Below are 27,500 nucleotides of genomic sequence, written 5' to 3' on the forward strand. Positions count from 1 at the left end.
GATAGTAATAATCCTGTAATCAAGTTATAGCCAGTGGCGGCTCCAGAGGTGGTGCTGCAGCAAAGTTCAAAACTTCAAATAGGGGAGCCACACCCACTGCCATTCCAAACTGACTCACTGGCAGTGGGTGTGGCTCACCATTTGAATTTTGAACTGTGCTCCTCTGGAACCGCCACTGGTCATAGCCCTTACTTACCTTAGCTGCTTAAATGCCACCGTTCATAGTTTAATAGGGTATGCTGAGATTTATAGTACCAAAACTACTGGTAAGCCACATATTAACCGGGACTGACATTGTCCTAATTTAAATAAGAATGAGGACATATAAAGCTTAATATGAGCATGTTCCTTCCAACCAGATTATTTTATCATCAGCTATATCTAATAGTGTATTACTGCCTAGCTGATGTATAAATATCCCCATCATTTCCACCGCTGCCTCCTCTTCTGACCACGATAAGAACTGTAGTATAATAATACCTGTTTTTAAGTCATTGATTCATGGAGCTTCTCTGTTAAAAAAGTCTAATAAACTGGGGACAGAATGTATTTTGTATTATTCTGACATTTGTTTTACCGCATTATTCAACTACAGCAAGGCCCATCTTTTGCTTACGTGAGTAATTAGATTGTGCAGTGTGTGTGTTATAGCACTGAGTGGACCTTTGCATGCTATTGTTGCACATTGGTAGTAGACGTGGTGGTGATATAATGATATAATAATGCAACAATAGCACTTGTGTTTGACACATACTGGTGTGAAATGAATGAGATCTGACAAAAGTGGATCTTTGGTTGTCAACCAGATGATTGGATCTTTCTAACAATCGGAAGCAAAAAGTTGACCTGCTAATTTCAAAAATAAAGAACAAATGTAAATATCAATGTAATTAGGACTGTGCAATCCTAAATATACACCATGGACGGTGTATTTGCATATTCTGCACTCCCAGCTAAAATCGGTTGACAATCATTGGTCTATAGTCGAGCTCATACTGTTCTCTATGTATAACGATTGGTAGACATTTTCCGACAATCCTGAAAGAGTCAACAGCCTGAATTTGGAAACCTGGCAAACTGGTTCATAATGAGCGCAAATGAGGTTGAACTTTTAAGGACCTGCTGTGAAATCGTAGTGGGATTGCATGTTCTCTACTGATGCTAAGATGAGCTCTGCATGACTGCATGTTTTCTGGCTTGCTGTTGATTAATATTGGTTGCTTTTAAGTATTAACATGTACATAACACGCTGATAAGTAAATGCCAATCATTTTTGAGAAACCTATAGATAATTTGATCTCATTAGAAGAACAGGCTTCTGGGAAATTCAATTTGCATATTGTAAGTCGATTTTTAAGCTTTAACTTCTCCATCAATGCTTTGGGAATGGTTAAAAGCCGAATTTTAGGTTGTATGTTTTCGCAGATAATGTGAATATCGCGCACAGTTTTCTGAATCTGCTCAACTTCTAGTTGAATGGAAATCACCTGCAATACTCTTATTCTTGGCATGGGCTACGGATGGGTTGCCTTATATTAAAACATCACATACCATCAGGTCAAAGTAGCATCTGTGGGTTACAGCTTCTACGTTACTGAGTTTACAGCAATGGTGTCTAAGACAGGAAAATCAAAAACAGACAAAAAGGGTTTTGACTAAGGAGAACAGAACATGCTGTATGCTAAGGATGTAACATGCACCAGTCACATGCATTGGAGAAAGGCAGTTTGTGAGCTGAACAAATCATAATTTCATTAGGAAGCAATTACATTATTGTGGCAAATTAAGAGAAACATTCATACTGCAAAATGGCTGCCTCCATTGTCATTAGGCAACATATACACTTTAATCTGCTTGGACACATTCAAGTGGTGACACAAATGAAATGCCAACTAACTATGTTAGTTGGCATTTCAACTAACATAGTTAAATTTCACGTATGTGCAGACACATACGTGTGCCTTTTATAATTAATTATGTGCAGGATATAAAATATCATACATTACTGAGACACACCACTATAATTACAGCAGTAACAATGGGGGTTAATCTGGTTCACTCCGTCTGGCAAATTCCTTCTTAGATGGACAAAACCATGTGCACTGCAGGGGGGGCAGATGTAACATGTGCAGAGAGAGTTAGATTTGAGTGAGTTATTTTGTTTCTGTGCAGGGAAAATACTGACTGCTTTATTTTTACACTGCAATATAGATCTCACTTTGAAGTAAAACCCCACCCAAATCTAATTCTCTCTGCACAAGTAACATCTACCCCACCTGCAGTGCACATGGTTTTGTCCATCTCAGAAGGAATTTGCCAGGAGTGAACCAGAATAAGGGCCAATATCTTAAAAATCCAAAGAGCATGTGGTAAATTCACTAAGATGGCAGTTCTATGAAAGATGTGATGTTGCCCATAGCAACCAATCATATTATACCCCTTATCTATTTAGCATCTTCTTGAAGATAAAATATGATTGGTTGCTATGGGCAACATCCCATTTTAGTTTTAATTTACCCCTGGTTAGGTGGAGGAACTGCAGCTACCATAAGGCTGGGTGCAAGTTTCGGTGGTTGGTCCAATGGTGTTATATAAGGATGCACCAATCGGTATCGCAGTGTGAAAAGGCGCCAGAAGTGGGCACCTCAGACCTGACACATTGACTTTGTAGTGGCATTTGAATAAAGTCGCAGATGTGTGACCGCCAATAGACGTTGCTGCGTGGACTCTGCATGTGACTCAGAAGCCGGCCCACGCTCTCTGATAGTTACATACATTTTAAAAAAAATACCAACAGTAAAAAATAAAATAAAACATTAATTTCAGTTACTGTGAAACACGAGCTACATCTCTGAATTGATGACTTCTGTCCTGCACATGCATGGCATGCAATGCTATATGATCAGAACCATCCCGAGTGTTCCTCTGCATGAAAACTCCATGATAACTTTAAAAAACAAAGATTTCTTTCATTTGCAGGATCAATGTTATTGTTTGCCTGTAATGTGGAATGCAGTAGATGCATTCAGGCAATAACAGGGCTAAGCTGGGATCATTGCTGCTTTACAACTTTGTGCTGTGCATTACTTTATAACTTGGCCCAATGCTATGCAGAGGTCATATGGCTAGTAAGCAAGTAGTCTCGGCGATCATTGGAGCTTCTTCTGTGATATTACCTTTTGCCAAGAATACCAATCATTCACCTTTGGTTCTGTGCCAAGACCAATCAGGGACATCTCAGTAATGATACTTAGCAGGTGCTGTGCTGGGCCTTTGATCTGTGAACATTACAGTACTGCATAATAGCTGCTGCTTCTAACTTCATGCTGCAGGAGAGAGCTAAATGTAATTCATCGAACCAGCACATTAAGATGCTCATTCAAAGGAGTAACTGACCTTTGAACATCGATACATATCTGATAGGTCCATCCAATCATGCTGACCTTAGTCTATGTTAAAGTAAGGAATAAATACTTATCATTTCTATTAATAATATTGGTTGATGTGAATTCCAGGGAGAGCTGGAAAAACAGCTTCTTCAGGCCAATCCAATCCTTGAAGCATTCGGTAACGCCAAAACCGTGAAAAATGACAACTCCTCAAGATTCGTAAGTATCAAACATAAGTTCTGAATAGGCTAACTGAAATACAGCAAGAAAAGCAACCCAGAAATGTCCCCCATTGCTAGGTGATGTCATTTTTTTTGTTATGAAGATGATTTACGTACCATTATGTACCATGCTGCCAACTTTGCATTAGTGGTCACGTCACACATAAAAACACTCAGATACACTGACACCCAAGCAGTTCATAGTGGAGCTGCATAAAAGTCTGTCAGCTAAAATCTCATTGCATATTCTTCTTTTATTACTAATAAAAAAATCCCCTGTATAATACAGCAGATACAATGTTCCTTTTCAAGTTCCATATGAAAGAAAGTAGCATAGCAAATATTTTCAGTATATGCGAGCAAATCAGGTAATACTGTATGTGTGATCACAAATCTATGAAGAGGTCACTGAATTGAGCTCCAGAGGCTTCAATCAGCCAATGAGAAGCAGCTATCTAGTGCTGCAGGAGGGAGCATGAAATCTGACACTAGAAATTACTTTCCACCTTTCTACGATACTTTAACCACCTCATGCTATCAATCACATGCTACTTGCAGTAATGGGCTGGTGACCAAACTAGAAGCTGATTGGTTGCTGGGGCAGCTTCTCAACTTTGTCACTCTCAAGGTTTAATATATCTACTTCCGTCTCATGAGTGGTATGGCCCTCAGACTACTTTCACTGCGAAAAGGGTCCCGGGTCCTCCAGTTTACCCTCTATCACTGGTCCATATACCTTATCTACATAAGGAGACTGAGCCGTTGTGCCACCCACTGTGGGTATCATCATATTGCACAGTTACCAACATGTTTGATAATGCAGAGAGGAACTGTTGCTGTACGCCCAAAACAGGGGAGTGGCCTCACCAGAAGGGGGAGTGTTTTTTCATTAATATGGGGGCATGGCCAATGCAATGTGAGATGCTGGCCAATCCCCCAGTCCCTCTGTCTCCAGTGTGTCTAGTGAATAGACCATGTGCACATGCATACAGTGTCTATTCACTGCTGCTCTGCTAAGCAAAGCAGCAAGTGGCAGGGGGACTCTAACCATGGGACACTGCTGTCCGCAGGGAGACAGTCCTGGAAAAGTTGGGACAGTCCCTTGAAAATCAGGACAGTTGGAAGTTATGATATTGTCTTGGGGGTGTGACTTGTGGCTGCTTGGCAGCCCAGACTACCATATAATCTCAGAACAGGGAACTCAGTACCCATTTAATTCCCCTCATTGCTCCATTGTCTTCGATGCTCCATATTCAGAAGTGTAACACACTAATGCTGGCCACACATCAGACCAACTTTCCTCCAACCATCCAACTAGTTGCTTGGAAGGAATAAAATTATGGTACTGGATGTGAGCAAATGTAATGTTTACTTCATAAATTTGCTCCCAAAATCTGGAAAAGGACAAAAACTGTCGCTCGGACGCGGTACTGTAGTTGAACCTGTTTGATTTAAACAATTTTACTGAATGTTTTTGTCCATTTTCCTGGGTTTGTGAGCACATTTCTGATTGTCCTTTGCTCCTATCCATTACCATATTTTTATTCCATCCAAGCAACTAGTTGGGAGGTTGGAGGAAAGTTGGTCTGATGTGTGGCCAGCATTAGGCCTTTAATTAGGTTGGATTGCATATGCTAAGCTGCTTGCAGCACCTTATCATATATGATCCTTAGCAATGCAAATGCAGGAGGCGGTGTAAACCACCTCCTGCCTGCATTTGCGAGCGCAGTTTAAGAGGAACATTGCAACCATCAGTCGTGATGTCCCTCTGCGACTGCAGCATAAGTCTAACTCTTGCTGCATTTGCACTTGCTAAAACTGCAATGCAATCACATTTTAGGAAGAACATCACAACCAAAGGTCATGATGTTCATCTGCGACTGTAGCCTGAGTAAGTCTGACCTTATGCAGGCTTGAAGTCACATTAGGCCTTGCGATGCCAAGTAAAACTGCATTGCAGAAACAGTACTTGGCTTCACAACACACCCAATTTTTCCCAAATGCTGGCCATTTCTGCCCCCATCCCTCCCCACAAACTATACTGTGCTGCAATAGCAGGACCCTTCCTGCTCATGTGTAAAATAGGCCCTGCATGTGCACAGTTTTACGATTATAGTACAAAAGATTATGAGATTACCAAAGTTTCAAAAATTCTTCATGTGGCTCAAATTCTCCTGTTTCTTGAAAAAAAATAGCCTATTCCACACTCAACTATTGAAAAAAATACAGAAGCTGATTGGATGCTAACTGCCAATGATAGTGTCAAAAAATCGTTGTGGCGCACAATAGGCACTCGTAACTGAACATATTTTCCTGAGGGCCCAATTTGTCTGCTTTCTACATAACCTTTTGTTTCAGATTTGTATTAAGGTGTCAGACTGTAATTATGACTTTTCTATATTAAATGTTTTGTTTTCGGCATTTAGATAAATTGATTCTTATGACCATTCATTCTAATTCTCTTATTTGTCTAGGGTAAATTTATTCGTATAAACTTTGACGTTACCGGCTACATTGTGGGAGCAAACATCGAAACTTGTATCCTTTTCTGCCTGCTATGGAATGCTGGCAAGCCTAGGCAGCCAGTTAGATAAACAGATAGGCTCTGTATGTCTAAGTAAGGCAAATATCCACAGGAGAGAGAAATCTAAACATGCGGAAATGTGGACACTGTTTATAGAGACACTAAATTCTCAGTTTCTTAATATCCACATTGCAGTAAATGATGATGTCCTGACATTTCAATTCAGGAGAGAACATAGTTTATCCATTTGTTGTGAAATAAATAGTCTTATAAACAAACAACACATCTGATGTATTAACGCTTTCCTAGTCCTACTATTGACATCTTTGGGCAAAAGGAAACCTATAATACAGTACTTAACTGAAAACACTTTTTATATTAAATAGTGTTTGACTTGGTTGATATTTTGTTGTTAACCATCTCCTGATCACCCATCCCAGGGCAATTCTGGCAAATGGACAGGGGGGTTTTTGGATTCTGCACTCAATTAATTCTGTTTTCCGCCCTGTATTACCGGGCTTGTACCGCTATTCTTATTTGTATGTAGCGGGGGTGCTATCCTGACCAACTGCAAATGCCAGAAGGGCCGATGGCCTGTTGCGCAAGTCCGGCCTGGCCAAGCTGCTCTGCTGGGGTGCATGGCAGAGAAAGAGACGGGCTGGATGAGTAGCTCCACCTTACAGTTGTCTACTTGGTTGCTCAACACACAGAGAGATGGGGGCATGCTCTAATGCCTGGCCTTTATGAACTGTGGCATGCCCCCTTTAAATATGACCATGCCCTCTTGTTATGCAGTACAGAGGATAGTGCCAGGGCTGTTTTAGAGCCCCAGTCTGTCCCTACCCCAAGGCCATTTTAACAACTGGATTTCAATAGCTTTTGACAAAACAGAACAGGTAACAAAAATGATTAGAGAATAAAATAATTTATATCTGAGACCCTTGGTGTTGTCGAAAGACAAGAGAGACTTGAGCTCCATTCACCTCTATATTTCTGCAGAAGTTATCAAAGCAGGAGGGCCACATTGCATAGGTTTACATAGGCAGAGAGATGCAGTTAGGCAGAGTATAGATATTTGGAGTACAGTGCACCTCATTTGGCGGAACAGTACAAGGACTGAGAATTTATTATCTACCAGATAATTATCCTATACTTTGAATTGACCAAAACAGTATCCATCTGAAAGGTACGGAATTTGTGGGTAGTAGGACTACAATGTGAGGTCTGCAGGTTTCCCTAGTGCTCCTCCTAAATATTTTTGGTGGTGCACTATCGGTTTTTGAAGGTTACTAAGTAACTCCAAAGTATGAAGATGTGCACCTCTATGCTCATTGTGTGATGCAACATTTTAGACCACGAATAACCTTAAAAATAATAGAATCTGGAATAACCTTAAGTTTAAATTATACAGCAAACTTAGGCCTAATTCACTATGGATCACATTTACTATGGATCCTGATGGTCGGGAATCTGTGCTTATTGGGAACTGCAATCGCATAGCAAAAATTCTAACAATCAGGCGTTTGTGGGGAGTGAATGGGGCGGGGCAGGGGTCGTTGGCATTTCTGGAAATGGAGGGGGGGTGTTGTCACTGTTTTTCATGTGCGGCCATGGCAAGAACTGAACCGCAAGGCGCAGTTTCCTTGGCCCCACAAGCCTCACTGGGACAGGCAGTCTGAGTAAAGTATGACTTACAGCAGGTTGCAGTCACAGGGGGACATCACGACTGATGGTTGCAATGTTCATCTTGAACTGTGCTCGCAAATGCATGCAGGAGGTGGTATACACCTCCTCATGCATTTGCATTGCTAAGGATTGCATTTGCTAGGCTGCTGCGAGCAGTTTAGCATGTACGATCATTGCTGAATCACCCCCTTAATTAAGTGTATATCCTATTAATCTCTTCAGATTTTATATATGTAAAGAACCACTATGTGTACACGCGGATGAGGTAGGGGGTTTCTTAGTAGACATAAACCCCTTGACATAGGAAAGAGGCTGGCCATGATATTACTAACCTCTTCCATTATTCGCAGGTCAATGGGGAGAGGGTAGAGCCAATATGATGCAGACCTCTTTGCTAGTCTGTATTCACTGCCGAAAACCCGCCCCCTTCCGCCAATGCCGCCCTCATCCCCTTGCTAGCATGCGCAGACCCCCTATCATCGGAACGGGGCCCCTTCTGTTAGGGCCTGAATTAGGCACATAGAGGGAATTTTTCATGTTTACAACTGAATTATGGAACTTACTCAGGAAGAATTACCAATATAATTTTTAATTAGATATAATGTTGTGCAAAACCTAATTAATAATGTATACCATATATTAATGTCTAATTGGACATGTAGTTAATATTATCTATGAAATCATATGATCTTGGTTGTCTATCCCAGTTTGGCTCTTTAATAATAATTTAGATTTGCTTGAAAAATCTCGAGCTATCCGGCAAGCAAGGGACGAGAGGACCTTCCACATCTTCTACTATATGCTCCAAGGTTCTAAGCCTGCTTGGAAGGGTAAGTGAGGACAGTTGGTGTTTTATTGCACATTTATAGCTGAACATCAATATAGTATCTGATTTGTGCAAGATATAAAAAGCATCATATATTCAATGGACCAATGAGTGACAAGATGTACTACCATCACTACCTGGTTGCAGGAGATGAACACAGCAAAGTGGAGTGCCAAAATGGCTTCATAGCAATCACAACCAAATACAAATATAAATCCCATACATTGCATAGTAGTTTAAAAAATTCTTCCAGAAGAGGCATGGCCACACCTCCCTGATAGGGGTACATCCCCTGTACCCAGGCCCTCTTCAGCTCTCAATGGCCCTGCAACTAAATATACTATGCAAATACATGTGTGCATGCTCACAATGTCCACAATATAAAAATAGGGCACATTGTTAAGAGTAGGGCACAATGAAATTATGGTTTTAGCCATCCACAGACTGGGGTTTGAAGGGCAATTATGATGTGGGAGGGACTCCTTTATAAATATATATAGTAAATACTGATAGTTCAAAGACTATATCTAGTCCTGGAAATGCAGTATAATGTAACATATGTATAATAATAAAGCACAATACATGCCACCATAAAAAGTTAACTTGCTACCACTGGAATAACTTACCGTAAGTGTTGGTTACAACTACATTCTTAGCTTAAAATATACTATATTTTAAATGTAATTTTCACATAGGAAAACATTAGATCTATTAACCCAAATGGTCATTTTGATTCATGGGTGGGCAACGCTTGATGGAAGCTTGTATAGGAAAAACCAAGCCTCCGTGTTCTTTCATGTTCCTGCTCTTGATGATCCTCTAATGCAGTGGTTCCCAACCTTGGTCCTCACATACCCCCAATGGTTCACGTTTTCCAGATCTCCTCACAGAATCACAAGTGAAATAATTAGCTCCACCTGAGGATTTTTTTTAAATGTGTCAGTGAGTAATGAGTGCACCTGTGCATCAGCAGGGTGACCTGGAAACTGTTGGGGGTACTTCAGGACTACGGTTGGGAACCACTGCTCAAATAGAATGAAAAATGTAGGTGCACAATCTGGAGCCTGACATCAGAGGAGAGAGTTGAGCCCACTGGGGATTTAACCCTGCATTCCGGTGGCCTAGATATATCCCGTTCCACTTAATAAAATAACCTTATGTGTGATTGTATTGTGAAGCAGGACCTAAAGACAATAGTTGTACTATATACTGTGCTCTGTTTCTGTTTTTAGAGCAACTACTACTTGAAGGTTTTGGAAATTACACATTTTTCTCCCATGGCTACGTGCCCGTCCCTTCCCAGGATGATGGGGACATGTTTCAGGAGACTCTGGAAGCCATGGAGATTATGGGTTTCAATGAAGAGGAACAGTTAGGTAAGATATTGACCTCATGTGTTAATCTACTTGTTTAAAACCCATCAAAATGACGTCTTCTGCAAAGTATGTTCACTTTGAGCTGTGACAGTTTTAGCCCACAAGCTCTCCACCGCAACCCAGTCCCTATCTGCTCCTACCTCCAATATCTGTCTTTACAGCTCCCTCTCTCCATATCCAGCAAGTCCTTGCAAACATTACATTCACTTTCTGATATAACACCTTTTAGCACACAAAGGAGTCATGTGGTCTGTCGTGTCTAGTGGCCTCTAGTGGTGAGTTGTACTTCACCTCATAGAGTTGAGGAGCAGTTAGCCATATATGTATGGTTTCAGAGGGCGCTGAGAGTTGACATATATAAACAACTGTATATATAAAACATTGAATAAATTGTAATTCGGTTGCAATCACCGTAGATTCCATCTTTAGGATCCCAGCAGTGCACACACTTACTACTGAGCCATTATTTGGTTGCTGATACTGAATAAGGTCACCAAGTGTCCACTCCTTTGAATCTAGTAGCAAAAGTTTGTTTTTGAGGAACCAACTTTGGTGGATTTTCTCCAATTAATTTGGATATTCCTACATATGATCGTCTCTTAATTGTTGTGCTGACCTACAATTAGACTTCTCTTAATTGTTGCGTTGACCCACACCCCCCTGACAACTAATGGTGTAAAAATTCTCAACTAAATGGCAGTTTTTCTGCCCCTGATGAAGTCATGGATATGACAACATGCACTGGGCCTTGTACACTTATTCTGTGATTGTAACCGTCAGACTGCTAAAAAGAACCTTGTACAGATCCATTGCTGAATTTTATTGTTTATAAACTGTGGTGCCCAAAGGGCAATTTTTTTTATTATTTATTAAATATTTGATATATACAGTTGTGCCCTCTGAAACCATCTTTCTTTCCATTTCTAAACTTTGGCTCCATCTAACAGGGAATCCCTCAGAGGTGCTGCTACTTACAGAGCGCGGATTGGGGCACTCTCTACACACACACACACACACACACATATATATAGATATATGGCTTTCTTGTGAACCAGGAGACTCCCTGACATAGCAGCAATCTCCCTCTCTCCCTCATTAGTCTAGCAATCTCCCTCATTTCTCCTAGCCCACATTACACTGTTACATTTATGGGGGAAAAAGGAATGAGAGATAGATACATTACATTGAATCATCATCAGCATTTACCAGCACTTTATGAATTATATTAGATCTTACTAACTGCTTTGGGGCTCATCTACATTTGGATAAAAGTAATTGTAAAAGATTCCTCTCAGATGTAGCAGTGCACACCCACACTTCTAGGTGCCATGTTCACAATCTCTTTTCACAATCTCTCCTTATATGGAACTATGGAACTAGACACGCCCTTTGGTTAGAGCATGACACGCCCCCTCAATGGGGCTCTGTGCAAAATTCTATTACCAACTACAATCTCCTTGACAATACAAGAGAACCACTAGGAGAAAGGAAAAGGTGGATTGCACTGCTGAGTATAATTATAATTAATTACAACAGTTTGAATAATAATAATAATATCCCAATATTGGCTGGAATAAATTGAATGACAGGACACACTGTTTATATTTCAGTGTGTCCTGTCATTCAATTTATTCCAGCCAATATTGGGATATTATTATTATTCAAAGTGTTGTAATTAATATAATTATACTCAGCAGCGCAATCCACCTTTTCCTCTCTCCTAGTGGTTCTCTTGTATTGTTTTAATGTGAGTTTAGGCAAACTCACTAAGGTGTCTGCTGCAGCTGAATTATATATAATTAATTAACTAATAGATCATACTACCAAGCGCCAAGTACTGTAGCCCGGAGGAGTCTATATAGGCCCACTCCGGACTATAAACCTATTTGCTTTTTTACAATCTCCTTGAAACTAGTTTTCAAAAGCAGGCAAGTATGCATTATAGTCTAGCATTACGGTGAGAATAAGCCAGTTCAATATTGGCACACTAGATGTGGCAAACATGCATTCTCATTATGAGCAGTCAGTGACTAACTGGTCATTAGCGGAAATGTAGCTCATCAGCAGCTGATAAAAGCTGACTGCAGAATGTATGAATTCATAGAAAGGGCTAACTGCTGCTAAGGTTATACAATATTTTGAGTTAAGCTTAACATAAGAATTTCTAGCAATTATAGTCAGTTATTTCTCTTTGAAGTCTCCAAAATCAGCAATTAAACTAATCTTGTGAATTTGAAGCACTCATCCTTAACATCAATGTTGGCATTTTTAATATTGTAGGCATTAACCCCTTCCCTGTCAGTGAAGTCATTATACTGTTGGTGTGCTGGTCAGTAAAATGTGGTATACTACAGATAAGCAAATCAATCAGCAAAAGGGGCTTATTAACTGAAGGGACTTTTGTACAACCAGAAGCCCTAAGTGAAAGCCAGAATGTTTTGTTGAAGAATATTGGCAATAGAGAACCAGAGACAGATACAATGATATGGGTGCCGGATGACACTCCAACAGTCAGGATTCCAAAGGTTGTTTCTCCGACATCAAAATCCCGACTGCTAAATGCCCGACAGTCGGGATCCCAACTGACAGGGGCTATTTTCCCACCTAGGGGTCCACAACCTCTATAGAGGGAGAATAGAATCCACGGAGAGTGCAGCGTTCCACCGAGCCCTCAGCATTGCGAGCGCAGCATGGTGTGCACATCAATCCGGCAAGGGGATCCGATGCACTCGACCCCCCGTCAGACAACTAACAGTCGTGATTCCGATGTTGGAGCAACAACTGTCGGACTTTCCACTGTCGGGGACGCATACCACATCCCAATGATGTTATAGAATTTTTAATCCTCACATATATCTCTATTCAATTTTTTACAGCGAACATGTGCTAAGCATAGTTTTCTGTTATCTCGTGTACAGGCTATGAGGAAAAGGCCTCATTTGAATTTTCCACAAACCAAATGGTTTACGTACAAATCCAATTGTTTACATACAACATAATGGTTAGCGTAGATTGATAGCAGTCCATCCGCAGCATGATTGGCATGCTGTGGCGTTTAGGGGTTGGCGACCCGGACCATGGTTCTGCATTGATGGACGCAGTTCTACACGTTCTACATTGACAGACGGTTCTACACAGAGGTGTTTTGTTAGCCAGTCTGAGTAAGCTTTGGCTTAGCAGACTGCAGCTTATTGTGGTGGTTGAGATGGTGATTCAGTATTCAGCGTCTTCTTCCCAATGACACCTTGTCAGGAGGATTATGCCATAAAGGCAAAGGAATGGTACTTTGGTTAATATTGAGCTCTGTAAGTAAGTAATCCTTAGTTTCCCAAAAAGCCAAATCAGGTTGTGGTAGCATCTGTTATGTACATGTATATGGTAGTGTAACAACAGGACCATAGGGCATAGGACACCATGTGGCATGACTACAAGGGTCTTCAAGGTAAGCTATCAGCTAAATAAATCTTCCAGTCTGCCAACTGACCATAAACTGTTTAGTGCTTGATTTGAATTTCAAACTATCAGCCTTAGGCAGGAATGTCCAAACTGTGGCCCTCCAGCTGTTGTGAAACTACACATCCCAGCATGCCTTGCCATAGTTTTAGCATTCCCTAATAGCAAAACTGTGGCATGGCATGATGGGACTTATAGTTTCACAACAGCTGGAGGGCCATAGTTTCGACATGCCTAGCCTAATGTCAACGAAGGCACAGCAGTATGACTCACACAAAATTATTTTGAAGGAAAACTATTGAAATTATATGAGGGGGTGAAATGGGAGCACTTTAGTGCCATTTCTTACTTTGCAGAAAGACACAGCCATTTTAAATAAATAATAAAAATAATAAACACTAGATATTTGCACTAGCTCAAAATTGACAGAGAGCAGGTCTTATCTCACTATATATATTGGTTGATAAAGAGGTCAGCAGTTATCTTAATCCTATGATTTTTAATAAGGCCTAACCTATTTTTAGAAGAAAAATGCAAAAACATGTTTTATATAAGTAAAGGGGGGATTTGTAAATTAAATCTGTTGTCTATTTGTAAATTCCTGAGACCTGAACGATACTGATGGAATCTGATAGTTAATGATGGCCACTGATTACAAACTTTTCCCTCCATGGCAGCCATGATGAAGGTAGTGTCATCAGTCTTACAGCTTGGTAACATTGTCTTCAAGAGAGAAAGGAATACCGACCAGGCCTCTATGCCAGATGACACAGGTATGGTAATATAATTCTCAGCATGCTGGGCTTTTCTTTTTAGTTTCGTTCTTCTTTGAATAAGTTAAAGGCAATATTTTATTTATGGTGAAAGCTAACTGCATTGACACTTAAGGACAAAAGCCAAAACCAGGTTCATATACTATACTCCACATTGGCTTCGCCTCCTTTACCCCCAATATAAAGATATCAGTAAGTAAATTAAAATAACCGCAAATAGTGGCAATGGGGCAGATGTATTAAGCCTGGAGAAGAGATAAACTGGAGATAAAGTGAAGATAACTTGAAAGAGTTAACGCACCAGCCAATCAGCTGTGTTTGAAATATGACAGTTGGGATCTGATTGGCTGGTGTGTTATCTCCTTCCACTTTATCTACAGTTTATCTCTTCACCAGGCTTAATACATCTGCCCCATTATTAGGTGACATTAAGATTTGCGAATAGCAAACAGATGCACTGTAGTGTGGTAATTAGTACATTAGTATGGTAATGAATACTGCAAAACAGCTGTGGCCATTATGGAACCCTAGCTGGGTACACACTGGGCGATATATCGTTAACAATATGCATGATACCGATATCATTAATGATACACCTTGAACATCGGCCAGGGTGTACGCCCAATATCTCATCATCAACAACCCTCCCTCACATCTGTACAGTATATGCAAATATCGTCAGCGACTGCATGTAAGGAACGCGGGGGAGAGGGGGGGGATGTGCCCAATGTATACCTAGCATTACACTTGCATTTGGAAACTTATCTCCTGTACTTACCATAGTTTAAAATCCATCTTTGTGGATACATAACCTTTTTAACTACCTGATATGGTTCTTGTTTTTTAGCTGCTCAGAAATGTTGTCATCTCATGGGGATCAATGTGACAGATTTTACAAGATGCATCCTTACCCCTCGTATAAAAGTGGGAAGAGACCTTGTGCAGAAAGCTCAAACAAAAGAACAAGTAAGTCTGCATAGATTATTTTCATCTTGCAGTTGTAGATTTAGCTAATGCTGACCCATAATCTCCAAAAATAGGGCATGGCCAGACTCATTTGTGAATAGGTCATACTGTCATTCTTTGAATTGGTCAACCGGGACCCACTACCGGGCAACAAGCAACCTGACCTCTTCCCTGAGGCTGCAGCTGCACTGGGGTGCCCTGCTTTGGCTATAGACATTTTGTGGCCTCCCTGGGAAGCCATGATGGGGTCAAAGTGAGGTCGCAGGTGCACAGCTCCCTCAACATTGTAACTCTTTTAATTGTCCCAAAATTTATTTAACAGTGGTGCCTGCTGGGTGATTTTATTGCCTGCTGCAGACATCAGAAAACTGCTGTAGTTCACAGTGCCGGTTTAAGGGTCTAATGGGCCCGAACCTGGAAAAATTCAAGGGTCTATTATGAGAAATGGAGGAGATGAGGCCAATGCCATGTATGCATGTAGAATGCATACACTATATGCCCCAATGTTTACCTAAATATATAAAAGTAAAAAATATTGCATAAATGTGTAAAATAAATATGATTTATGGCCAACCATGTGGCCAGCCGATGTATATCTGGTGATCATCATGCTGTCATGATGATGGGTCTGTTTTTAAGTGGAGGCCTGGAGTTGCAGCTCCATGTGCCCCATTGTTAATCTGGCCCTGGTACTTCCTGCCTATAGTCTTGCATGAGGATTTGCTGCATTCTCCTATCCTGGATAATTTTGGGCCCTGGACTTTGATTCCCGTGCTCTTTAAAGATATTGGGCCAAATTAATTAAGCCTTAACAAGAGATAAGTGGAGAGTGATAAAGAGTTATAAAGGACCAGCCAATCAGCTCATAACTGTCATTTCTACAACACAGTTCATACATGACAGTTAGGGGCTGCTGGCTGGTATTTTATTACTCTATATTACTCTCTACTTTATCTCTTGTTAAGGCTTTATACACGCTAACAACAATGTATACCAACTCTTTAAGGTCTGTCTACCTCATCCAGTGAAATCTTCTAACCAAAGCCATCTATAGTGCTTTTCCCTCTACATCTGTGGCTCCTATCTGATCCCCTTCAGTGGATGCTACAGGCATGAATTTTGCTGTAGATTTCACTCTGAGGCTCTGTTGACTGTTCAAACTCTACCAAATATTGGCTGCCTTAAAAACGGACCTGTAAACTATTAATCTCTCAGAGGCTATTCTTGCCTTGCTTTGTACCAAGTATCCATATAATTATTAATTGACTTCTGTTTTGTATTTTGTATCCAGTTTCCATCCTCTATTTGTCTGGTATTGTTGATCAGTTATTGCCTCTTACCAAATCTTGGTTATTATATGAAGCCAATGCCACGAGCCAAGGGCTCTCTCCACTCTTTTCCCTTTTTGCGGGCACAGTAGAGACATTGGTTTTGTACCTGTAACAGAATATTGTTACCCTGAAATGATTACATAACATGAATAGAATAGAAATACAGTATACTATTTTGTAGACTGATAGATAGATAGATGCATACAGTTAATATATAGATAGATTAGTTCCTTTTACATTTCTCAGAACATTTTTTTTTGATTGTCTCACTCTTTCCGTACCACTCTCTCCTGTGTAGGCAGACTTTGCCATTGAGGCTTTAGCGAAAGCCACCTATGAGCGTCTTTTCCTGTGGTTGCTCAACCGAGTGAACAAAGCTCTTGATAAGACCAAGCGACAAGGTGCCTCTTTCCTGGGTATTCTAGACATTGCTGGATTTGAGATATTTGAGGTAGGTAATAATAGTGAATTAACATTCTCCTTTATGTGAAATACTTCTAGTATCTGTAAGTAAGGTTACATTTGATATGTGTAATTATCTAAACACAAGATTATTCAATGATAACATACCTATTACTAATGAAGGAGATTACATTAATAAGCACTTATTACAAGTAATCACATCACTAAGCGGATATATATGGAGCTGTAGCAACCATTATAGAGACATAAAGCAGAGCAATTGCCAAAAGCAAATAATCAGCTACTGTCATTTCAGACTTTGCTAGATAAATGATGGTTATTTGCCTTTCACATCACACAAATAAGCCAGGTTACTGCCGGATCTAGCACCAAAACCTAATCACCTAGATCGAACAACTCAACTTTTCGACTCAAGCTATAAAAAGGGTTAAACCCGGGTCCATCTTTGTATAATTAGTGTGAAAGGATCAGCCCTGGGTCCAAATTGGCTATGTGATGTGAAAGCGGTATTAGAAACTGATTGATCACTTTCAGCAGCTGATCCACTTTATCTCCCTCAAAGGCTTGATACATCTCCCACTGTTATTTATAGTTTTTAATTGGGGAAGATGTTTTATAGTAAACTTGTATAATACCTTGGGTACTGGACTAAGAAAGAACACTTTACCAGGATTGGCTGTTGGTGATGGGCATTTTGAAACCAGTTTGATTATATTTCACGTGATATGTAACTATATAATTTTTACCTTTAAAGGCTGTAACTTTATTTTTATCAATTTATAGGTTAACTCATTTGAGCAGCTGTGTATCAACTACACCAATGAAAAACTCCAGCAACTGTTCAACCACACTATGTTTATTCTGGAGCAAGAGGAATACCAAAGAGAGGGCATTGAGTGGAACTTCATTGACTTTGGCCTGGATCTGCAGCCTTGCATAGAGCTCATTGAAAGGCCTGTAAGTAATTACATAAATTGTAAAATGTAGTTTTAAGTGTAAAAGATTACAAATATGCATTATGTTAATAACTGGCAAATGCTTTATTCATAGAATAACCCACCTGGTGTATTGGCTCTTCTTGATGAAGAATGTTGGTTTCCCAAAGCCACTGATGTCTCTTTTGTGGAAAAACTGATCCAGGAACAAGGAAACCACATTAAATTCCAAAAGACCAAACAACTGAAGGATAAAACCATCTTCACTCTTCTTCACTATGCAGGAAAGGTGTGTAAGCTGAATTCTAGGACTGTGATAAATATTTTCAGTTTCAAAATATTTTTAAAAACTTTTAAACTAAGTAATTAATTTATTAAGGGGTAGTTTGTCCAAACTGCTGATTTATGCCTATTTTTGTGGCAGTTTCAATTCACTAATTAGGGGAATATTCAATCATTGCCGTTTTATATTGAATTCCCCCCCCCCCCCCCAAAAAAAAATGTCAATGATTCGCCAATCAGTATTTTTTTGTCAAATTGGAATGGGTGAAAATTGCTGCAAAAATGGCAGCGAATTTTCTAAAACATGTGGGTTTTCTCAAAAATTCGCCAATCCACATGGTTTTCACTAGTGCTGAGACTGAATAGGGCAAATTTAATTTGCTCTAAAAACAGCCAAAAAAGTGTATATTTTTCAACTGGCAAAAAATCCGGCACAGGTTTAAAAAATAATTAATATTTTAGGGGTAATTACTACCAAATAAAAATCTAAAACATATCAAAAATATAATTATTTTGTACCATATTTAAAATGTATAGAACGTGCAGTTTTTCTTTTGAATTGTATACATGGTACAACAATTCTTGATTTAACTGAATTCTTAAGTTAATTGTTGTACTCATTAGTGATTTTTAAATGTGGTAAACATTATTGATCATTAATGTAATAAGTGGATGCAACATGTATTATCTTTTTTATTATTATTATTATTATTATTATTAATAATAATAATAATAATACAAACAACATTTGAGGATCAATATGTCAACACTTTTTTCATGTAATGCTGTACTGTAATGATAGTTACAGTACAGTCACTGCCAGATTGTACTAATCAAGGGTTTGGCCATTACAAAGAGCAACCTTCACAGTAATGCTCAGTAAATCCAGTTGTTTGGAGATCAAAACTGATGGTGATGGACGGTGATTTCAAACCACTGTCAAACTCAAACTTGAATTAAATTCCTTAGGTAAAATCTTACTGAATGAAAATGTATAGGAGATGACTTAAACATTCTACAGTAGTAAAACATATTCTTGTTTCCAAAAGGTGGACTATGATGCCACGAATTGGCTCACCAAAAACATGGACCCCCTCAATGACAACGTTACAGCTTTACTGAACCAGTCATCAGATAAATTTGTTGGAGATCTGTGGAAAGATGGTAAGAAATGCTTGTTTTCTATATGTTTGTAGCCTGATTGGATGGGTTATAATATAAAGTGGAACAGGTTGATTGTTCAAAACTGTTTTTACTATTGATCTTATAGTTACATGTAGTAAAGGCACATGAAAATGTTTTTTAAACTAAAACAATATTTGAATTAAATCTTTACTGTGTGTGCGTTGCTTTTTCTAGTTGATCGTATTGTGGGGTTAGATCAGATGGCAAAAATGACTGAAAGTTCCCTACCAAGTGCCTCAAAGACCAAAAAGGGCATGTTCCGTACTGTGGGCCAACTGTACAAGGAACAATTAGCCAAACTGATGACGACGCTGAGGAACACAAGTCCCAACTTTGTCCGCTGTATCATTCCAAATCATGAGAAACGGGTAAAAGCCATTTATATGTTTGAAGCTGTGAATCAATCTATGGAGTCAATCCTATTAGCGCAGAAGGGTGCGAGTTGCCTTCCAGGTGCCGTTTAAATGCTGAAAACGACACCTGAATTAAGCCTATCTCGCACCCTTCGCACCCTATGGAGGTGCGAGCACTTGTAAGAGAATTCAGTACGCTTTAATGTGCGCCCAGTGCTGTGATGATTCGCAAGTGTGAATCATCCGCACCTAATAGGATCGACCCCTATGTCTTTTATCTATCATCCAACGTTCAGGAAGAATGTAAGCCAGGTAAAGGGGAAATTTAGCAAGAATGCAGATTACCCACAGCTCTTGGGACTTGGGACAGCTGCTGGGACTTGTAGATACACAGCAGTTGGTGAACCATAAGATGTCAAATCCTACATCTATTTATTTATCTTATATGTGATATTACGATTTAAAAAAATATGTCAATAATGTTTGAAACTGTCAACATTGTGTCCTGTTTCAACACTTGGTTTATTTACTAAGATGGGGGTTCTATTGAAGATGGGTTATTACTATGGGCAACCAATCAGAATCTACTTTTATTTAATTTAGCACCTTCTAGAAGATACTAGATAGAATCTGATTGGTTTATTGTTGTGCGTGTAGGTTCATCTACACAATGTATGTTATAGTGCATACAGTAGCTTATTGGTTCCTGGGGGTTATAAATAGAGCTGTGCAGATTTCTGTTTTGCTCCATATTTACATAGTAATAGGTAAACTGTTAATGTGCTACAACATGTAGATTGAGTAGAATCTCTATCTAATACACATTATACATAGGACATGTGATGGTAGGTCAGATATATGAAATAAGGTAAATGCAGAGCGACTGAATTGAGTTTTGTGGATGGATCCTGCGTGTTACTATCCTGTACATGCTCTAAATCGGAGCAGTGCAGCTGAAGGGCTGGAACTGGGTGACAACATGACACTTACATATAGCCTAAGCTTAGTGAGATTTTGTTGAGGGCGTGTTAATGGACACCAAAGCTCTGGATGTCTCATTTGTGCATATGATAAGAATAAGAATAATGATAAGAATAGAGGAGATTTGGCCACAAAGATGCTTGCAACTCCGCATATAGGCGAATAAACTCAATTAGTCTGTGCCCGCAATATAGGTGCAAATATCCTTGGTTCAGTTCTGCGTTGGCGCCAAAATGTATTGCAGTTAGAACTAGAGATGTGGGGGTTTGGTTTTACCCAGATTTACTCGGTTCTCAAAGCGGGATCTTATTGGCTATTGACTGTCACATGTTTTGGATAGCCAATAATATCCAGCTTTGAGAATCAAGTAAATCTGGATAAAACCGAACCTCCACATCTCTAGTTAGAACACATATACGTGCAGCGTTTGGGTAAAAATAATTCTTAATGAAATTGTATCATTTTCTTCTAATTTCTTTAGTCAGGAAAACTTGATGCCCATCTGGTATTGGAACAGCTGAGGTGTAATGGTGTATTGGAAGGCATAAGAATTTGCCGTCAAGGATTCCCTAACAGAATTGTTTTCCAGGAGTTCCGTCAAAGGTAATTAGTGAGCCAGACTTTCTTTAAACCCACGGGGAAGTCATTTTAAATTTTGGTAATAGACTATAAAATAAAAAGGTATCAACATCTATTACCACCAACACACGAGACTATCAACATGTGCGCAGGATATGAACAAATGATCAATATTGAGATCATGCCTCTTGCAAAGGTATAATTTAGTATATTATATACATCTGACATTTGCAGAGATGTCTAATCCTGGGTACGCACTGAAGCGATTCCCGCGGCCACCATTATAGTTAACTATACAGAGGATGCTGCACAATATATGACAAGCATGCACATGGACCAATATCAACCCCCCCCCCCCATATATACAGTCCCTGATGAGAATGTCAGATTTAGGTGCATCGTTAACAATATTGAACGGTATCGACTGAACACACTGGACGATATTCTTGTGATATCATTAACGATAAATATCGCCTGTCTCCCAATATCCAGCTCTCCTAGCCACATTTAGGTTTGAGTTACTGTATGTAGTAGTATGTTTTAGTAGCTACCGTACACAACACCACTGCCAGACCATTATAATATTAAAAACATATGATAACATGGATCAATTATTCTAGACTTCAGATATAACAGATAATTTACTAGAACTCGTACATGGAGTATTAAAATATAATTTTGTAGAATTTCTGCATACTTTACAGAAAACCCACATAGGAATGTTTAATACTAAGGAGTTTCAGGACTAACGTAAATTGGTTCTGCATTACAGATATGAAATTCTTGCCGCTGGTTCAATCCCAAAAGGCTTTATGGATGGTAAACAGGCATGTGTTCTCATGGTAAGTAAAAACTCTCAAACATCAATGGTAAAATTGTGTGTAAATATGTATGCGTATATCAATAAGTGCTCATTATATCTGATTCAGTTCCAATCCTCAATACACAAGAGAAAAAAATATATCTGTGGTTGTTTTTTTAGATCAAAGCCTTGGAACTTGACCCCAATCTGTACAGGGTTGGTCAAAGTAAAATATTCTTCAGGACAGGTGTCCTTGCTCATCTGGAAGAAGAAAGGGATTTGAAGATCACAGATGTTATTATTGCTTTCCAAGCTCAAAGTCGTGGTTATCTGGCAAGAAAGTACGTATCGATGTAATACTGAACCCAATGTTCCCAGTTGTACAGCTAATGACAGCAAACATGACTTACTTATGTATTTACGCATTCCACTCACTTGTGTAGCCATACACATTTGTATATACAGTACACAGCTTCCAATTTTTTATTTATTTATACTTACAGGGCCTTCGCCAAGAAACAGCAGCAACTAACAGCGATGAGAGTCATCCAGAGAAACTGCGCTGCTTATCTGAAGCTGAGAAACTGGCAATGGTGGAGACTGTTCACTAAAGTAATTATCTAATACTCCATTAGATGTAAAGGCAGGCTTCTCAGCATTTGCTGGTCAAAGCCGATCAAACAAAAATGTTTGATCTTGTCATAACCACCAGTCCATAACCACCAACCAAGTTTATCTGTCTATGCCTAGGCAGATAAACTGAGTGATGTTGGCATAACCACCAGCATAGAACTGTGAGACGGAAAATGTTCCACATCATCATACCTGATACCTGTGATGTTCTAATTTACTAAAAAAAATATTTATGCTATAACACACACGAAAATCTGGTCCCCATGTATCAGACTTATTAAAAAGAGAGGGGCCAAGTTGCACACATGGCATATTGGACCTACTCTACTTAACCTAGTGGATCTGACTGGACACTGTTAAGTTATATCTACTGTATCGATGTTAAATGCTGACTGATACGCTCACAATCGTAATCTGGAATCACTGGGTCTCCGGAAATATTTGTTTTAAAATATGGAAAAATAAGGCAGTTTTCTGGGATATATTTTGTTCAGAAAAAGTAACCCAAAGGCTAGATAAATTATATTAATTAAGAGCAATATCATCCCATGCAATACACAGTTTCTTAGAAAAGACATTTTCATGCTTCTCATCAACCTTTCATTAGGTGAAGCCGCTGTTGCAAGTGACCCGCCAGGAGGAAGAAATGCAGGCTAAGGATGATGAGCTTCAACGAGTCAATGAGAAGTTCTACAAAACAGAGCTTGAATTGAAGGAAATTTCAATGAAACATGTCCAGGTATATTTGGCAAATAGATGGTTAATTACCCTAACTTCTCACTCACCTTTGCATTCCATTAAATGTTTTGATATAACCTATCCTGAAAAAGAGCTCAATCGATACTTTTTGTTTTTTTTAGATCAATTTAGATTTCATTATTTATCATCTTTATAGGCCAGCCAAGAATTATAAAGAAATCTACTATAGAGAATCTCACACTTTGTTTATCCTTTGTCCAATCAGTTGATGGAAGAGAAGAATCTCCTCCAGGAGCAACTTCAGGCTGAGACCGAGCTGTATGCCGAAGCAGAAGAGTTGCGGATACGGTTACAAGCCAAGAAACAAGAATTGGAAGAGATCCTCCATGAAATGGAAGTCAGGATAGAAGAGGAAGAGGAACGTGGACAACAGCTACAGGGAGAGAAGAAGAAGATGTTGCAGCAGATGCAGGTATTGAATCATTTGCCATGTTCCTGGTAACACACGTTCAATTTAAAAAAAACTATATCCATGATTAGAATTACATTAAAAAGATATGTGAAATATCATTATTATTATTATTATTATTAGTGCTCTTCAAAGCAGCCATGTCTTTGTAGGTTTCAGTTATTGGATTTAAAGGGACAATACAAAACACGCCTGGATTTGTATTATACATTATTGCCCCTTTAAATCCATTGGGCAAAACCAATGAAGGCGTGGGGGCTTTGAATTTGCTTTATAGTAAATTTACTTCCAAGTATCCTGCTATGGAATTCTGGGGGGCAGGAGGAACTGACCATGTTGTCCATTGCAGCTTCATATTAGGCTTACTCCATGATCTATATTTTATTATTTGCCAGATCATCTTAACCCTTTTGAGTGCCACAGGAATTTGTCAAAATAGGTTTGAGCTTTTTATTCACTATAATGACCTGTAATGTTTACCTTATATAGGAAATATAATCTTTTTTTTACACAACATTATTTATTTGAATTTATATAACAAATGTGAGCGACGTTGGCATGTTTTAATGGATACTTTGCACATCTCTTACAGAGATTTGTATTTCCCATCATGCTCTGCTCTTGTCACATGTTTGTATTTGAGATTTGCATAGTGAGCACATTAAAAATTAATAGAAGCAGCTCACTGCAGTTATCAGAGCATACTGGAATTAATTATAAAAGACAAAATATATAAAATCAAATACCATTTAACATTTCTAGATACAGTAACTACAAAGTACTAACAGTAAACAGGGTGGATACCGTAATCCATTTAGTCAAATAAACACTTGTGTAAATCAATGTCCATGTTTATTCATTTCAACTGACATGTAAATTGAAATTATTGCAAAAGGGGCCTAAAGGACTCACAGTTGGGTCTATGTCTCAATGGAGCCAGTGGCGTAGCTTTGTTTGGGGCGCCCCCCCCCCGCCGTTAATGGGGGGGCGCCCCCCCTCTCCCCCCCCGGCTGCCCGTGCCCCCCCCGGCTGCCCGTGCCCCCCATGCCCCCTCCCCCCATTGCTGCAGGCTTACCTGTCCGCCGCGCGTCCCGGCTCCCCTCCTGGCTTCAATTAATTCTATGCAGACGGACCACAATAAAATGGCCGCCCCCATTCCGCAGACAGTTTCAGAGAACAGTCTGCTTTATGGGGCTGCCATTTTATCGTGGTCTGTCTCCATAGCATTGATTGAAGCCAGGAGGGGAGCCGGGACGCGCGGACACTGGACAGGTAAGCCTGCCCTGCGGGGGATGGGGGGCGGGGGGATTACTATAGCACCGCAGCCCCCCCGGCGCCCCCATATGCACAGCGCCCCCCTGCGACCGCGGGGGCTGCGGTGCTATAGCTACGCCACTGAATGGAGCAGTTTAAAAAGAACAAATCAAATTTACATGTTTTCCTTTTGATTGTAAAGTTAAATAATAGAAGTAGTAAGGGAAAACTACTAAGAAATACCAAGTTCCATGCTTTTGTAATTTTTCCCTCAAATGAGCAAACAAATGACATGGTGCAAGGAAATCTCTGTTTCTGTACCATGATGTCATGTGTTCTCTTCCAGGACCTGGAGGAGCAGTTAGAGGAAGAGGAAGCGGCCAGACAGAAGCTGCAGCTAGAAAAAGTGACGGCAGAGGCCAAGATAAAAAAGTTGGAAGATGATGTGCTTTTAATGGATGATCAGAACAACAAGTTAGTTAAGGTACATACCTATTTAGAATTCATTATGAAAGCCATTTTCTCCTTTTTCCTAGTAATAGAATAGATCTCTAAATCTTTTTGAAAACAGGAGAGAAAGTTGCTAGAAGAGAGAGTAAGCGACCTAACATCTAATCTGGCAGAAGAAGAGGAAAAAGCAAAGAACTTGACAAAATTAAAAAATAAACACGAATCTATGATTTCAGAACTGGAAGGTACGACATCATCAGTCTCCAGAGCTTTATTTCACTTGCACTACCAATAATACAGCATCGAAAAACTATGATAAAAATATTCATAACAATATTATGAATAAATTAATGTGCTGCTTTTATAATTTGAAACCCCCAAATTCATATTATAATATTAATATATATTCTACTAGTCTTAAAGCCCGTCCAACGGATAGGCAACAATTTATGCTTATGCAATTCTCAAAAATTTGTAAAGTGAAAATGTTTTTCATTTAATGGACCCTTATATGCCTTTAACCCCTTCAGTGATATGGCCAGATATTTCTAGGGCTGAGCTTTGCTGCAGAAGCGTGCTCTCCCGAATAATATCTGTGCATGCCACTTTAAAGAAAGGGTGTGTCAATAATTCCTCCAGCGGTGAACCACTGGTGCAACGCTATCCCCCCTTTTGCTGATCTTCCCCCGTTGCCGATCCTCCCTATCACCGCCCCCATCATGATCCTCCCTGACGCTGATCGGGGAGGATCAGGGCTGCTCAGGGAGGTTTGGCCGTGCTCGGCCGTTCGTGTGTTCAGGCATCCAAACATAGGAATGTCCAAACAGATAAACGGCTGAGCGTCCGAACACACGAGTGCTCCCGAGCCCCCCAAGTGGCCCCAAAAGTCTCCATTCGGCCCCAAACAGCCGAAGCCGGCACCGGCTGCCCCTTCTGTGGTGAGTATTTCTAGGGCAATACAAACCTGCCCTGGTAGGTTGTTCTGCCCTAGGAAAACCCACCACTCCAGGGGTTAAGTGTCCACTCAAGGGAGTCTGTTTATTGTGTGGTATTCAGTGCCATAGAGAGGGAAGGGGGGTACTTTTTACCTGGGCCAGGGTCTGTTGGAGGGACCCAGGTCCTGTGTCCCCTTCCCCGCTGCAGAGACCAGGCAGTGGGAGTAGAGAGCAGAGGCTGCCGCAGCAACACGGTCTCTCTCCTCTGCACAGCACACGCTGCTCAGTTCCGCAGCTTTGGACCTAAATCAACTATTTCCTGAATCAAATTAAATCAATTAAAGGACCCCAAAAACACAAAATCATTAGCATGACAACATGTGGAAGTACAATAAACCATATATTTATATGCAACCTCTATCTGTCCTTGTTCTAGTGCGCCTAAAGAAAGAAGAAAAGGGCAGACAAGAGCTGGATAAGATAAAGAGAAAGCTGGAAGGAGAATCAAGTGACCTTCATGAACAAATTGCTGATCTGCAAGCACAGATTGCTGAACTCAAACTACAGCTAGCCAAAAAAGAAGAGGAACTACAGGCTGCCCTTGCTAGGTGATAAATTCTAGCCTTCTACCAACAAAGCAAAGTTGCCGATGCAGGGATGGGAGGTTGCTGGATAACGGATTAAGGGCCTGATTCAGCATGACTAAGCTGAGAAAAAGCAGTTGCCTGTGATCATCAAAAAGTCACCGCCCAGAAAGTAACAATAAATACCATTGCAAAATTTGCAGATCCATTTGCAAAACATAAAACATTGAAGAATACATTCCATCTGAGTAAGTCATAGGGGTTTATTCAATGTCAGGGGCACGGCTGTCGAGCAAGCTGTGCCCCTGTCCCGTTCTCGCTTTGCTCGACTTGAGCTCGGCGCTCGGGATTCAATGTCCCGGCCGCCAAGCGGCGAGAAAGGGGCGTGGCT

The 27,500-nt window shown here is 40.0% G+C and overlaps 1 protein-coding gene across 3 annotated transcripts in view; it reads left to right on the plus strand.

The window, feature by feature from the left end:
• Positions 1-27,500, plus strand: part of MYH11 (myosin heavy chain 11) — a 96,229-nt gene that overhangs the window by 45,623 nt on the left and 23,106 nt on the right. For 2 of the 3 annotated variants that reach the window (XM_083153293.1, XM_083153295.1), the window contains exons 6-26: positions 596-616; positions 3,516-3,608; positions 6,085-6,148; positions 8,552-8,650; positions 9,879-10,022; positions 14,153-14,248; positions 15,096-15,214; positions 16,844-16,996; positions 17,752-17,925; positions 18,019-18,192; positions 19,235-19,349; positions 19,545-19,738; positions 21,186-21,307; positions 22,056-22,125; positions 22,266-22,426; positions 22,589-22,697; positions 23,326-23,457; positions 23,683-23,889; positions 25,487-25,624; positions 25,712-25,835; positions 26,962-27,133. In XM_083153293.1, the coding sequence (XP_083009419.1) occupies positions 596-616; positions 3,516-3,608; positions 6,085-6,148; positions 8,552-8,650; positions 9,879-10,022; positions 14,153-14,248; positions 15,096-15,214; positions 16,844-16,996; positions 17,752-17,925; positions 18,019-18,192; positions 19,235-19,349; positions 19,545-19,738; positions 21,186-21,307; positions 22,056-22,125; positions 22,266-22,426; positions 22,589-22,697; positions 23,326-23,457; positions 23,683-23,889; positions 25,487-25,624; positions 25,712-25,835; positions 26,962-27,133 (2,681 nt within the window). The remainder of the gene's footprint in view (positions 1-595; positions 617-3,515; positions 3,609-6,084; positions 6,149-8,551; positions 8,651-9,878; positions 10,023-14,152; positions 14,249-15,095; positions 15,215-16,843; positions 16,997-17,751; positions 17,926-18,018; positions 18,193-19,234; positions 19,350-19,544; positions 19,739-21,185; positions 21,308-22,055; positions 22,126-22,265; positions 22,427-22,588; positions 22,698-23,325; positions 23,458-23,682; positions 23,890-25,486; positions 25,625-25,711; positions 25,836-26,961; positions 27,134-27,500) is intronic. The other variant, XM_083153294.1, reaches the window with a different exon arrangement.

This window comes from Crinia signifera, chromosome 7 (genome assembly GCF_055691185.1).
Source record: "Crinia signifera chromosome 7, ASM5569118v1, whole genome shotgun sequence".
Classification (NCBI taxonomy): domain Eukaryota; kingdom Metazoa; phylum Chordata; class Amphibia; order Anura; family Myobatrachidae; genus Crinia; species Crinia signifera.